The sequence below is a fragment of the Acanthaster planci genome, linkage group LG18, assembly GCF_054643075.1.
Source record: "Acanthaster planci isolate LZ-2023a linkage group LG18, COTS_SCS, whole genome shotgun sequence".
Lineage (NCBI taxonomy): Eukaryota > Metazoa > Echinodermata > Asteroidea > Valvatida > Acanthasteridae > Acanthaster > Acanthaster planci.
In genome coordinates this window covers 9,763,649-9,779,151 of record NC_141794.1, presented here as the reverse complement: position 1 = coordinate 9,779,151, position 15,503 = coordinate 9,763,649, and the positions used below count along the sequence as shown (strand labels likewise).

At 39.9% G+C, this 15,503-nt stretch overlaps 1 protein-coding gene across 1 annotated transcript in view; it reads left to right on the top strand.

Annotated features, from left to right (window-relative positions):
• The first annotated feature begins 614 nt into the window (after positions 1 to 614).
• Positions 615 to 15,503, top strand: part of LOC110978729 (uncharacterized) — a 60,921-nt gene continuing 46,032 nt past the window's right edge. The window contains 13 exon segments of the mRNA XM_087148430.1: positions 615 to 913; positions 5,618 to 5,734; positions 6,382 to 6,501; positions 7,363 to 7,476; positions 8,511 to 8,630; positions 8,815 to 8,925; positions 10,669 to 10,782; positions 11,569 to 11,685; positions 12,291 to 12,401; positions 12,709 to 12,819; positions 13,405 to 13,524; positions 14,209 to 14,319; positions 15,241 to 15,360. Coding sequence (XP_087004556.1) covers positions 853 to 913; positions 5,618 to 5,734; positions 6,382 to 6,501; positions 7,363 to 7,476; positions 8,511 to 8,630; positions 8,815 to 8,925; positions 10,669 to 10,782; positions 11,569 to 11,685; positions 12,291 to 12,401; positions 12,709 to 12,819; positions 13,405 to 13,524; positions 14,209 to 14,319; positions 15,241 to 15,360 — 1,447 coding nt within the window. The 5' untranslated portion in view covers positions 615 to 852.

The following is a 15,503-nucleotide window of genomic DNA, read 5'->3' as shown; positions in this document are numbered from 1 at the left end:
GCTTTCTCTGACATCAAACTTCAGACTGCCCTATACATGATCATGTCAAGATTTTAAATGATTGTATGAAAATCGTTCACACCGTGTTCATTTTATTAATTTTTTGTTCATTTTATTTTATTTGGTGCTGAAAATTTCCAGTCAATTTTTTAAGGCTTTTTTAATCTCGGATTTCCATTTTTATAAATGGCACCTGTTAATAATAGCAAGGCAACATAAATCTAGGATGAACCCCAAATCAGTGGAATTTATGTTGCTATATTTTGAGGAATTGTTCGGAGTAAGATTCAGAGATCAACTTGTTCAAAATGAAAGTGGCAACCCCGTAAACTCAAATGGCAAAGTCTGCTTAAACTCCTTGAGGAAGATTGTTTGATAACAAGGACTACTAAGGAGTTGACGCTTTGACCAGGCCCAACATCACGACAATGACAAGGAAATTGAGTGACATAACTCCAAGACGCCGCATGTTTAATGCAACATGAGAAGTCCCTTCGATTGTGTTTGCTCAGCTAACGGTGGAGCCACTTTCACATGCAAATCTCTACCGAGTAAACGGCTGACTCAACGGTCGGGTGGCACGACGTGTACGGCACTTTGGCTTCGCTTGCCATGCAACTATTGTGATGACGAACAATAGCCGACCTCCCGGTTAACTCAATTCAAAAAAACATAAATCGGCTCACTTGTTCAAAGGGGCATTCCAAATACCAATCATTTTCGAAAGCGGAGTGTACACATTCTGGATTACCTGATCCAATTTTGACAGCCCTCTAAGGGATGATATATACACTGGATTCTCATCGAGGAAGGTAGAGTCGAGGCCAGAGGAGCTTCTGGAAATTCGTCAAAATGTTCTGGATGCATACGTTTGGTGTGTTGGTTCTCATAGTCGTTGGAAGTCAAGCGCAGAGTAAGTACACGTTTTCAGTAGGACATGTCAAGTCATATCCGTAAAGAGTAGCATGTTTATATCCATCATGGTGTACTGAAACGTTGCATATTAAATCAAATGCTGACAAACTCTCTAAGCTTTGTGGTAAACCATGTGAATTCTAAATACATGTTCATGATATAAATGTAGCAACTAGAATAATGACCGTTATTACATTCAAAAATTTACTCTAAATGCTATGAGCAAAAGATTGTGTTAAGACAGCTTAGTAGAAAAAAAGAACATTTAAAGAAGCCATGATGCTTTTCAAAAAGATCAACGTCCCCCCCCTCAAGAACTGTTGCTTTACATCAAAACATAAATGATTGAATCCATAATGGCGAAGGTTTATTACTACAACTGATTTGGGAATGTGTTGAGGTGGTAGGCCTGCGTGTATGTGATGGTGATATGGTGGTGAATCTGACCGTGATTTGTGACGATCACGATGAAAGCCATCACAAGTCTGTAGTTGTGATTTCACGGAGATCCCAAAATGAACTTTGTGTTCGACAGTAAGAGACACTATTTGTACAATATTTAGAAATACCGTGCAGGAAGGAAATAGACGGAAACACCAATATTTTGAAAGGATAGTATCGTAAAAAGACCAGCTAAACTCTGTCCCTGTTTGGTGCATCTAAAGAAATGGCTGTAATTAAGAAAGCTTACACCTGTCTTGATATCAATTTACTGTAGTTTGTGAGGTGCTGTCCATCGATATATTGATGTTTCTAGCAGGCCAACGTGGCTTATGGTGTTAGTAAACCCTAATGTCGAAATGGCGTCCGTATATGTATATGGAATTCTTTCTAGTGTAAATCATATCATTGGGCGTCGCAATGATACGATTGACCACAAATAAGAAGACTGGAGGAGGCAAAGGAAAAAAAGAAGGAAGACGACGATAATCATCAATCTGCTTGGAAACGTCGCTCCCCGAAAAGCCCCAAAACGCCCTTGCAAAAGATACAGTCTTAAAGAAATCCTTTATGTATAAAATCACAAAGCTGAGAAGAAATTATATCTATGTATGATTAGAAGTATTTCACAATTTAAACTCGGGTGAGTTTCGTTATGATGAAAGCATGCTTCCTTCAACTTTGCGTAAGTGGTATAGAACCGCAGAGTCGTGATACATTCACGAGTTTGCGGTCTTTCTCGAAAGCCCTGGTTATATATTAGAAGTTTAAATGACCTATCCGGACTTCAGTCATCCAGTCCGAACAAAATTGCACCAATCTTCCACAAGCTGAAGATTGTTCACGTCAAATTTATGTGCTTACGAGAACAAGTAACGTGCTGAGCGCGGCTAAGCTTTCACTGCCTGGCACTTTGACAGCTAAACTGATTTTGACGTGCAATCCACTTCTGTGCTGATCCAGGGTTCTCCGAAGGAACCCCCTTCTCCGTGAGCTTGTGTGCTTCTGGAATTACGCAATTAGCGAAAAGGTTACAACAATATCGCACACCGCGAGAACGCAACATTAAAACTATTTGCCACAGGTGCTGCTCTTGACAAGTTTGCTTCGAACATGACTCGCTGTGGAAATGAGCATTTCGAGTCCTGTTATTTTCTTGTCCTTGTCTATTGTCCATGTTCGCTCGAGAGATCTTGCTTTTGTAACGACCATTTTGTAATGCTATCGATCGTGAGACAACTTTAATAACGGGAAAGCATTCTGATATAAATGGTTACGGACATGTCCATAGGTGTAAACCTATATATTTCAGGCTCAAAATGTTAATACCATATAGAGATTGTGTGAGCAATCATTGTTTGAAAGACTTTTTACTGGTGCAAAACGGTGAAGTCACCTTTCGGATGAGAGGCAGTGAGAATTTCTTCATGGATGATAAAATGGGGCCATCCTTTTCATAAAAAAACTTCCCTTTGCTCCCCAAAAACTTGGTTTAAATGTGTCGGCATAAGACAGTTCATGACGACATTGGTCGTGCAAAAAAGATATTTAAACTCTGACGGCTGCCTGCTGTTTGACACTACAGGGGACATGGTCACCAATTCAACAGTTATCTGTCATGGCAGCTTTAATCTGCGTCAGGCATGGTCCATGTGTGCACAAGCTCTTTACCAACGTTTTTGGCGCACGCGCTGGGTTGTCACAAAAAGTACGCACTCGTCAGAAAATTTACCAGTAATTAAATTGACAATCCCGACAGAATGTGAGGGACTTCGACAATGGGATTTCAAATACAGTCGCGTCTACTGATGAATGGACTTGCTTCCAAAAGTTCCCGTAAAGATTGGAAGACTTTCCTAGGCGCGAAGCGGACCAACGTACCTCAACCAGCAGTCAAAACAGCGCAGTAGAAACAGGCTGACGTTAATTGTTTGCGCTCTCGCCATGGAAACGATCGTGTTGAGTCTCCCCATTTTCTGTGAACTTTTATTCAGCTTTTTAGACTGTCGCTCCGGATCGCTGACTTCGTGACAGCTTACCTGTTGGTTCCTGGTCCTATTGTTGGTGTTTGTAGCAAAACCACATTGCTACTTCAGTCGCTCTGCTTTGGGTTTTGTTTACCCGTACTAACTTTCTGGCAATCTGCATGCTACAGCGAATATCAGTATTTCCCAATGAGGTTTGCATATCCAACTTGCATCACGTTTTCTTTCTGAATGCAACATTTAAATATGTAAATTTATTTTGCCACATTATAATTACGACTGAGGAAAATCCTAGATTTTTCTTCAAGTTCAAATCAGTGCAATTTCAAATGTGCAAAACAAACTTGTATTTTTCTTAGACCCCCTTGGACACTATACCCGCTATTTTCCAGAAAGGAAGCACCTTTCCCAATCTTCAAATGAAATCTAGTTTCAACCCCAACATCAGGACACTGGAAACAAACCTGAACCATGTTTGAACGGACTTGGCAAACATTTTTAGTACCCACTGCATACACAAAAAACACAGACTTGTCTATCTTTGTTTTGCACTGACATCAGTTTGAAACACAGGGACAAGTTTTAATTTCTATTTTGAAATCTGTGTCTTTTCGGAAAGACTTTGAATACTAGGCACATTTTGAAGATCACCAAAAGTACATACGTCGATTTCTAAGTACTTTTCTCTTTCCCTCAAATACCGTTTGAATACAGTAACAGTTATCATTAATCCATATTTCCTAATTTGGAATCTTTGAAACATACCCTCATTTTATTTTGAGAAGCCATTTACAATAAAACTGCTCCTTATGAGACTTGTACAAGTCAGATCATCAAGGTTACGATTAAAGGCATGTAAACACTTGATAAACAATGGTGAACGTAGTATTGCTTTTAACAACAACCACTCTGTATAAGCAATATTTATAAATGCTCTTTTACAAATATAAACCACTAAATTAAAGATTTGGGATCACAAAAACTGCAACAAGTAGTGTACATTCTTTTCTCTCGGCGATGTCCTACACGATATACTTTGATAATCTTATTAACATCCATCACCCCACCTTGTAAGATTGCGTTGAATTCTCGTCGTTAATCAACAAAACTTTCATATGTTGAGGGCACCTCCAGCACATTTCCACATGTGTGATTGATTGTTTTCTTTCCAAACCTGTCAATTGAGTAAATGTCACATTGATAACATTTACTGAAAGTGCATCAGATCAAATAAACAATCCGTAATAACGAATTAATAATCCATAATAACGAAATAAAATATTCCGTAATAACAAATGAATAATCCGTAATAACGAAATAAAATAATCCGTAATAACGAAATATATAATCCGTAAGTAACGAATTAATAATCCGTAATAACGGATTATTAATCAGTAATAACAATTAATAATCCGTAATAACGAAATAAAATAATCCATAATAGCGAAATAAATAATCCGTAAGCAACGAATTAATTATTTGTAGTAACGAAATACAATAATCCGTAATAACGAAATAAATAATCCGTAAGTAAGGAATTAATAATCCGTAGCCTAATAACGAATTATGAACATGTACTTGCCATGGCACTAATGGGCTTTCGTCAAGAATAAGAAGAACATAAAGGAACACGACATACCGGTACAAATCTTCGGTCTGATCCCTCCCGAAAATTCCTGGATCCACCCCTGAAGCGCCAGCTTATCCAAACGAGCTGAAATAAACGAAGTACCCGTCGTGTAGCCAACAATCCAGCATCAGGGAAATCAATGGTGGATCCTTTTTTTGTTTGTTTTACGGGGGGGGTTCGTTCGTTTTGGGGGCGGGATTACAACATGTAGTTGTCGCTGTTGGTGAAGCCATTTAATATTTGTTGTCATTCGAACGAATGGAATAAGGACCCCCAAATGGGTTATACTTTAAACCTTTAGACGCAAGCCCCTGTGGCAGTGGAAGGGTGGTTGATCCACTACCCCCTTTGGATCTGCACCTGAAAAGGTGAGACATAACCGACCAAAAGGCTAACCCAAACTGATCCATATGCAGCAAGGTATGAGACGGAGAGAACCCCCCTGCTTTGTGTTGGTCATTGTCTCGCAGGAATCTGGGGAATTCCTTTCAGACATCTTGGGGGAATGTGTTAATTAAGTAACAATAGTCTGGAATGTGTATAGGGATTGGACATGTGGGGGGGGGTACCCCTCGGTCTCATTTCTTGCTGGGTATAAACCGATCATCGCAACCCAAACCAACTATGTCCCGTTCTCTCATCTCAGATGCGTGCGATAGTGGGCCATGCAAGAACGGCGCCACATGCCTTGGGTTTGTCAGCCTTCCTACCTTCTTCATCTGCACGTGCGCCGATGGATTCGAAGGGACAACCTGCGAAGATGGTAAGGAAATGGAAGATGCGAGTTTAAAAAGGGTTAAAACAGAGAAACTTTCCGGGGTAAAACTGTGACCAAATTTTCTTCCGCCCAAGTTGTTGAAACGATAGGGGAAGATGCATTAGCTGATATCGACTGCGCAAATGTTAATAATATTTAAAATTTTAAAAGGGCAACTCAGGTTCTGATTTGTTCGTTTGTCTCTTATTTTTCCAACTTACATTTGAGACAAAGTGTAAAGTTTTGTTTTTATTCTTCATTGAATGATGATAGATTACCAGAATCTGAACTGCCTTTCTCAAAATTAGTGATGTTTTATGGTCTGCGGTGGACCCACCATGTCAGGGACCTGGGCTGCAATTATACCTGGCCAAATGTGGAATTTTGGTGCACGCATCATGCACGTATTATAAAGCATTTTGTGCACCTAATTGATCAGCGGCTGCAGAGGGCGATTCAAATTAAAATGGTTGGTTTTTCGAATCAAGCTTTAACCCGCGCCGAGAACCGGAATGTCCGAATTCTGCATGTCACCTTAACGTCCATCTTGGACATTGATCAGTCAGTCATCATATAATTATGTATCCGTTTACAGTTATCCATTCAACCTGTGTACACTTATTTAATGGTGATGTTTAAAAATATTTTTAAAGAGGTAACTGCATGTTCCAGTGACCCCTGTCAGAATGGTGGAACGTGCTTTCCCCAGAGCGGGATAAGCGATTACACATGCCAATGTGCCAGCGGCTGGACCAGTACAAATTGTGAAGTGGGTGAGTTGCTCTTAACGCAAATTTAGCAGGGATTTACATATAATTAAATTTCTCCTGAAACAACGAGTCAGATACTTTTCTAACCCACTCGAATTTTTAACATATTCTCGCTGATCATTAGAATCCAGTTTAATGAGTAAGATGTGATTTTAGTTTAGTGATACAAGTAAAACCCGGAGCTATTTTATGGTTATATCGTGCAATTGAAATTTACTCGGTATCCAGTAAATAAATCAAGCCTACAGAACAAAATAAGGAAGCCTGTTTAGTGAAATATTAACTATGTGATGAATTGTTAAAGGCGACAATCTGTGAAATGTAATTTTTTGGGATAATTTCCACGGCAATCTGTGTTCAGAGACTTTATCGCAGCGTGTGATGTGCGTGAGCCACATGAAAGGTTTGCAAGAAATACGTGTGGAGACGGCTTGTCCGATTCGCCCATACAACTTGATATTAGATTTGGGCCGAGTAATTAACGGCTGCCTTATTGTAGCTGTGATGTTAGTAAAATATACAAATCTTACCAGTAAGAACATTCATTGCATATTTAGCAAACGTCCGACAAAAAAATTACATCTTTAAATGTTTTTCATCTCATAATGATTAATATGTCCGAGCGTTTTGCCTGCGTAACACTATTTTTTTTTTAATTAAATAAATTTAGTTTCAGTTTTAAACATAATACAAGTCATTTTCTTCCCAAATATTGGGCTATAGGAGGTAAAATCCATTTAATAATTTTTTTCATCAGGACGCGAGTACAATGTACTTTAGAACTGTTTGAAGATTGTCTCAGATGTAGTAAAGTATTTCTAATATCCAAAATGCTGACCCATAAATGTAATTATTATTTTCCAGAGGAGGGACCTTGCGAGAGTTTCCCCTGCCTGAATGGTGGAACGTGCCAAACCATGGTCGGTTTTTATACCTGTGAGTGTCCCGACGGCTGGATCGGGATTGACTGTTCCGTGGGTAAGTCTTCACTTTGACACAGTCAAGGAATAACAAATTTCGCCATTTTCAGCTCGATGTGCTGCAAGGATAACAGATTGAAATGAGCTGTCCTGTGTCATACTTAAGTAGGGAATTTAGAAGGTTAAAATTTGGACTCTCGAAAATCGAGTACTAACTCATTTCTTTCCTGTAAGATTGATTTTTCGTCATTTGACTTGTTTCCAAGTTTCCATTGAAAATTAAATTGTGCAGTCGATTTCTTTAATCATTTTAGATCGAAAGTTTATTTTGACAAATTGGAGATATTTATCTCCGAATGAAAAAAAGTGTTGATTTGTATCCATTATGGTGGTTAAAGTTGTCGACGTCATCTTCACTGTGGTACTTTAGGTCATCCACGAAAGCCTGTTATCATTGTGACGTTGTTTTGGCGCTGTTTCTTCGAGGGGGACTCGGGTTGACGCAACCCGGTGAATTTTGACAAAGAAGAGGGCGAGCACGCAAGGAAGGGGGCTACCTCTTGCAAAATTCCTCAGCCTGAAATCCCCCAACCCTGCATCTTTTAGTCGTGATGCGATCTGTGTGCCATGAGAATGCTACATTTTCAGAAAATGATCCTCCAAATATTCTGTAATTACGTCAGTGACATTCCAAAAGTACTGGTATCAGCAATGTTTGACTTTTGTACAAACCTATAAAAACTATTCTCTGAAAAAGTGCAAAGTGAAGTAGGCCTAAAGTTTTTTTTCGCAGCCATATAATTAAATTACCGTGTATGAGAACAAAGTTCATTATATTCTTGCTTCTTGCCGCGGCATTTAAATCTTGGTTGCTCCGCCGTCAGAACTCAATCTCGATGAAGTTTCTTATTATGGGGAATTGTTGGTTGGAAATCATGCCGAAGATTTCATTGACTTCAAATAATTCGCACACAAAGCCATTTAAGATGAGCGAAAACAGGGCCATCTTTCTTGATATTTTACATCTGGGAAACAACAATTTGAAAATGCTCTTTCATACTTTTTGACCGATGGCTGCGTCTTTAACCCCAGAATTCCAGGCAGACAATTGTGCCAGTGAGCCTTGCAAAAATGGAGGCACTTGTTCCAATTTTGGAGGAGCTTTTACCTGTGCCTGTCCGACACAGTGGAGCGGTTTAACCTGTGAAGTTGGTGAGTATCTTCCATTTTCTCTATTACCTTTTAATCCTTCTTAACGACATGCAGCTACAACCACAGAGCGCTAGAACATTAGGCCTACAGCAGCACCGTTTAAGTTATGCTGCTCCGCCGAACTCGACAGTTTCGCCCAATTTAGGATTTCTGACAAAATGCTATTAAATGCAATTACTAACAGGTAACCCTTGTCTGAGTACCCCGTGCCAAAATGGAGGCATCTGCAACAACTTCCAGACATTTTTCACGTGTAGCTGCATCAACTCATGGCGAGGAGACGTCTGCACCGAGGGTAAGTCCAACCCCAAAAATGACCGCTTACCCTTGGGCAAGTTTAGCAATGACTGATGTCACTCAAATGATGGACAGTTGGACTTATCTAGTCGACCATTTTGGAACCAAGCTCCGTTGTACGGTTGCATAGCTGGTTCTCGCAACTGTTTTGGCAGTTACCACATATGTTTCCTTTCTCAACTTAGTTTTGCCTATTGTTCAGGGTCGGAACACTGGAATGCCAGTGAGCTTTTGTGATGGAAATTTGAAGTTTGATGGATTATTTTGTGAGTCAGTGATCCTATGTAGGCAATAGCCAGTAGCCTTTTTCGAACAGTGAAAATTTGTTTTATTTCCTCTCTTCGTGCAAAACAAATCACGATATTCTTGCAATTGAGGTTTTCATAAGAATGTGAAACACATAAATATGAAGCCAGTGTTGAACTAAAGGCCATCCTGGTGGCCATTAGCTTGCAAAACGTTTTTAAAGCTAGATTCACGAACTTAAAAATCAGGTTCGCTGTGATTTTATTCTGTCACAGCAATACATTGCTTAACCAAAAGTCCAGTTGATATTCGAATACTGTAGAATTTAGTAGGGTTTAATGGTGTTGATAAAAATCAATTAATGATGTTTCAAGGAACGATACGCCCTTCTGATGACGCTGTTGCATGAAAAGGCTCAATATCTCTTTTACAAAAACTTTGGCACTTTTGGCTTGATCATGTTTATCATTACAGTGTCCATTGCAAATATGTATATGGGGTATATCTTCAAGAAAACCCCTACAAGAAATATTTGCAGGGGTTTATGTTGTAGCCTCCATGTGAGACTACGGCATGCACAAATATCAAACACTTGTTACGGCTCTCCACCGCTGCCTCTTCTGATCAAAATTCTGAGCCGTATCGCAGGAGGCAGGACCAGGTGATGGCTACCCTGTGCTGCCCCATAGAATCCTAACTAAATTGATACACCAGCAGTGATGGGTGAACTTGAACATGTATGAAATCACAGAGAAGTTGTACGCAGGGAGAGTTGTACCTAAAGGCCCGTGGCGTAATACATGGGGAAGGAAGGAGGGCGAACAGATGCCCTCCAACCCCCCCCCCTGAGAAAATCCATGCCCCCCCCTTTGGAATCTTGAAATAAATCCAACCTATGGACAAGGTGTCATTCATCGGCATTTTTTTGCCTGCTGAAAAAAAAATTTGTCACAAATCAGGTTTCTTACATGTACCTTCTGTAGTTTGGTTTTGAAGGATTCGGGAAGGTTCCTAACAACCTTGCCATGGGGCCCTGGGTTAAGGGATCCATAATGCAAATTTTACTTGCGGATTTGTTTTATGCGACTTTCTGCTCCTCTCGAATGTAGGAAGACTATCTGGCACCTCTTTGGTTGCACTTGGTGAAAAGTGCATTTGAAATTTCCATGCTTTTCCTGACAAATGAGGGCGCTGTTGTTGTGACGTAATTGCAGGAAGACGCTGTCCATTTTTTTGGGGGGGGTACTGTTCAAATTGTGATTCCAGAATTGCTCTTTGAAAACAATTGGGAGAAAGCTTTGCTTGCAGGCTTGCTGAAATGAATTAAAACAACAGTGAATCGTCAATTTACAAGAGCAAAATGTACCTTTTCATGAAAAATCTCACTGCCGAAATAGCCATGACGTTGAGGTTTCTGCTGTGGGTGAAATCATGCTTTTGCTCATAAATATGCAAATTTGAATGCATAATATATAATATTCGTCTGTCCCTCCAGGCCCCTGCAATAGTGACCCCTGCCAGAATGGTGGGGTCTGCACCGACGCCAACGATGCCTCATTCTTTACTTGTGACTGTCCAACTGAGTGGTTGGGAACCACTTGCTCAGTAGGTAAGACCATCCCTCAAAGAATCTCCCCCCTCAAAGATTCCAAGCGACACCGAACCGAGGCAAATCAAAGATCTTATCATACATGGCAACAAATGAGATTTTAGTGAAATAAAGGCAGAATATCAAGAGTGAGTAGCTGCTAAAAAAATTAGAACTTTAAATTGTTTCTAAGATATACATGTAGAAACAACTGATTTTATAAAGATCCTTTGGGCATTTCCAAGCAGTTACTGACCTGTAGATAATCCTTAAGAGGTTTTTGAAACAAGTGCATTAGAAATAGAAGTACCACCATTGCTTTGAACTTCTTTTTTCAAACATTCACTTCTCATGTTTGAAAAACTTCTATTTGTTAGGAAATTGCAATTAACAGTGATTGCAATTAGCAGTGATGTCGGCATTAGTGTGACCAAATTTCTACTTCTGTTTGGAATGGACCATTTCTGAAGCCTCATATTTTCCGAGTGGGATTGGTTATTGCAGATTGCATCACTCATTAGATATCTGAAGATAAAAAACTGTCGGATTCCTTATCCCAACGTTGACTGGTTTTCAAGAATATTCATTGCTTTGTTATACCATTTTTATTTGTAATGTTTGCATGTGTGAAGATCTCTGACTTTGAATGCACTCATACACTTTGTGTGTTGTACACGGATGAACATGTATTTTGCAGCCACTGTTTTGTACTTCTGTCGTGTGGCAGCCACTAAAAATCCCTGTGACTATTTCATGCACCATTTCTCTCTCTCTCTCCTAACTAACATTTGCACATCAAACACACAGAGAATGCTTGCCTTGCTAATCCTTGCAACTCAAACGGCGACTGCACTCCTACCACGACTGGGACTGGTTACGTATGCTCATGTAACGTCGGCTGGAATGGGGCCGAGTGTGATATTGGTAATTTTTCTTTCTGAAAGAAAATAGTTTAGACGTCAAGAAGGTTCCAAATAGTTAGATGTGATTTGTTACCCATCTTTGTCTCAAATTAAGTAAGTTTTTCAATCTGTATTTCACTTTCCAAGATTATAACATAAAATTATACGGCTTTATAAAGTGCATAAAGGTTTTGAGGTTGGCCCAGGAGAATTCTTCCAAATAACCAAAAGTCGTGTACCCTCTTCAATTAAGTTTCTTCAATAGATAATCATGTTTAAACAGTGTTATTCAGCTTTTCTGATAGATTTTTTAATTGTTCAAGGACAGCCATGTAAGAAAATTTAAGCCAGTAAAGTGTACAGAATCAAAATTCCTAAGTAGTGACTGAATCTAATTTTGGACATTTCGCATTTGTCGTATCAATTTTTTAACCAGGGAATAGTTGTATTGCTGTCTACCTGGTACGTTTTACTAAGCAGATCCAAAGTGTTAGATGCAAAAATTAAACCGTTGCAACCTTTGACATCTGACCTTTTACATATACAGTCCTCAGTGGAGTCATTATGCCGTGTGCCTGCACCTGTTGCATGTTTTCTCTGCACCTGTTTGCGTTGACCTCTTTTCAGCCAATCCGTGTGAGAGTAACCCGTGTGGTTTGAATGGAGTGTGCCGCAATAACGACACTGAGTACTACTGCCTGTGCCTCAGCGGATGGGTGGGCACCAACTGTGAAGCCGGTAAACCGTCACCTTTTGTTGCAGAGAGTGCAAACTGTTATGCCATGTTTCTTGGCGCACTAGGGACCAATCAGGTCGTGAACCAGCTAGCGCTAGTGTATTAAATGTGTAGCTGAAACGTCACATGGTTCGTGATTGGTTCCATGCTTAACAGCCCTGTGAAACAGAGCCATGATTTCTTCAATCATTACCATCATCATGACCTGAACCACGTTATGTGCAGACACTTCATGAAAACCCCATTATAGACGATTTTGACTTCACATTGTTTCTTGTTGAATGTTGTCTCTCAATGCCGCTTCTTCAGAGGATCCGTGCCTGAGCAGTCCCTGCCAGAACGGAGCGATGTGCACCGGAGAACCGACCATGTACATCTGCACCTGTCAGGAAGGCTGGGTGGGAGACACCTGCAGCATCGGTACGCTCTCCATTACTAAGAACACACATGGGCCCACATCGTTCATTTTTGAAGATAATTGCATTTTTATCAGGCCAACTTACATTTTGTAAAGTTCATTAGTTCAAGTTCAGTTTTTGAGGCAGTCCATTCTGACGAAGTGAAAAACTGACTAAAAACTCCTTACTTTTGGGATGTGTGCTGTGATTGCTTGAAGTTGCTGCAGTGATTTTTCTCCTTTTTATCGGGATTAAGTGCAAAGTTTAAATGCAAACTTTCAGAGACATATAAATTTGCAGTGAGATAAACAAGGAAGCATGAGAATCACTTAAAAAACTAAGAAAATAGGGCAAAAATGGTTCCCTATTTGAGCTCCAGAAGCAACTTGGATTTTTAAAGAATGTATTTACCCAGTATTAAAAACATAATTTTTGGGGTACATGTGTGTCACGAATAAAGACCAAAAGTGTACACCGATCACAAAAGGAATGAAAACTAAACCAAATACGTAACAAGGATATGCGCTTTATGCATTTGCACCATTGGCTTTGCGGTTTTTGCACTGCATGGTTTGTTTGTGTGTATGAACTCCCTTCTCTCCTCCAGTGGGTGATCCCTGCCTGATCCAAGCTCCTTGCAAGAATGGAGCGACGTGCGTCAATCCGGACACCGGTTTGTACAACTGCACGTGTGCTGTGGGTTGGATTGGCACCAACTGTGATATTGGTAAATTGAAATGTAGATCTGGTGGCAGAAGCGTCAAATTTGTCTTGAGATTGTTCCTCAATAGAGAAGAAAAATGTTTTCAGTGGACATATCTCACATAAGGATCCGATGCAACGATTCATTGAATTTATCAAAGATTTAAAATGAAAGTATTAAATAGATTTAGAATTTAGTCCATTTCCCCAGCCCCCAAGTAAACATATCTAGATTGTAATAAATAATAAACAAGCCTATCGGGTAGAGACTCCAAAACTGTAAATTGAAATTAATGAATTACCTGCAGTAATTATTATCAAAGACTGAACTGCAGGCACATAACTGCAGGTGTAGTCCAAAAGCTTGAAACTTGGAAAAAGTTGTGGAACTCACATTCTCAAGCGGTTCTATCTGTAATTGTGGTCTGGTGTAATTGACTGCCCATAGTATGTAGGGTTTAATGGTCCTCTTATGGCACATTTCGGAGGTCAGGTTGGTGTAGTGAATAGATGAATACCTTCATTCTAGTTATTCATTCACTGAATTTTTTTATTTGCTTATCAGCTATATTTTTCTCTGCACTTTGTGGTTCTACCTTTTAACGGTTGCTTGATTTTGTCACCGTGTTGTGAAAGAAGAGCAATGCTGCTGTGGAATTTCTTTTTAGTAGGGTGCATTTTACATTTGAAATCGGATTCCTTTCTGCAGTTGACACGTGCCTGTCAGCACCTTGCCAGAACGGCGGAAATTGCACCGTGGAAGTTGACGGATACTCCTGTTCCTGTGAAGATGGCTATTCTGGTGAAAATTGTGAAATTAGTAAGTACATGAAGACTTGTTAAGGGCATACCATCCAGGTTTCTGTCATGGACCCAATGCAAGCAATGTGGATAACTGCTGTCTGGAAAGTTTTTAAGCTCGAAAAATGTACATAGGGAAGACTGTAACACTACGGAAGTTTTCACGTTCTGTTTTATTTAGTTCTTACTTAAACAGACGATCTTGTGTGTCGTGTACATTTCTAATCGATGATAATAGATTTCATTTCATTTTGTTTAGAAGCATTATAGAAGGCAATATGCTACCGGCCTTTTTTGATTGGTTTTGCCCCAAATTTTGTAGTCGTGTGATGTTGCCTACTGCATCTATGTGTGCCCTGCAGTGCTCATTCTGTGTCTAAAGATTCACAGCTGTGCATACCTGTGATATAATCTGTGGGTATAACCAACGGTCCTGCCTCTGGTTATACCAAATAATTAATGACACGTGACCAGTGACCCACTAAACAGGTGACAGGTTTTATCGCGTGAAGTTGGCCCCTGCTTGTAAAAATTAGGTAAAGAATTTTGCATACTTGCAATTGTGCAAATAGCAGTGTCATTCAGTGTCAGTTTTCATTTGAATGTGCACAACCCCTGCAACTCTTGCAGTGGTACTCGTTGAATGTGGTATCAAAGTGTCCATCGAGTGGTTTCATAAAAGCGAGCAAATTCATGTTTTTCGTGATTACTCAATCAGGAGAAGCTAAGAACAGTGCCAACAGGTTTTTTTTACAGTAACCAGATCTCTGTAAGAACCCAACAATTGGGGAATATATTTTGATTTTGCATCCCGTATCTGCAGTTTTGCAGCATCATGTAAGGCCATATGATGTCCTTGCTTGTTTTAAATTGAATTCAAAAATTGCTATAAGTTTGTTAGTCAGTTGTAATAACGTGCTTTGCCCCTGTGCTTTTGCAGTTGATCCTTGCATTGTGGATGACCCTTGCATGAACGGAGCTACATGCTTCAACCCGGTGGGCACCAGCGATTACAATTGTACATGTGCCGGGGGATGGCGGGGAACCAACTGCGAAATTGGTGAGTGACATCTGAACAGCTGAAACTAGATTTGGCTCTGGATCCGATGCTTCTTGGGTACCGAGCAGTAACATGTATAGCTCATTACATGAAACTTCTCAGCTTTAATGGATGTTCAGGGTCAGTTTTTCCTTTCAATTTTC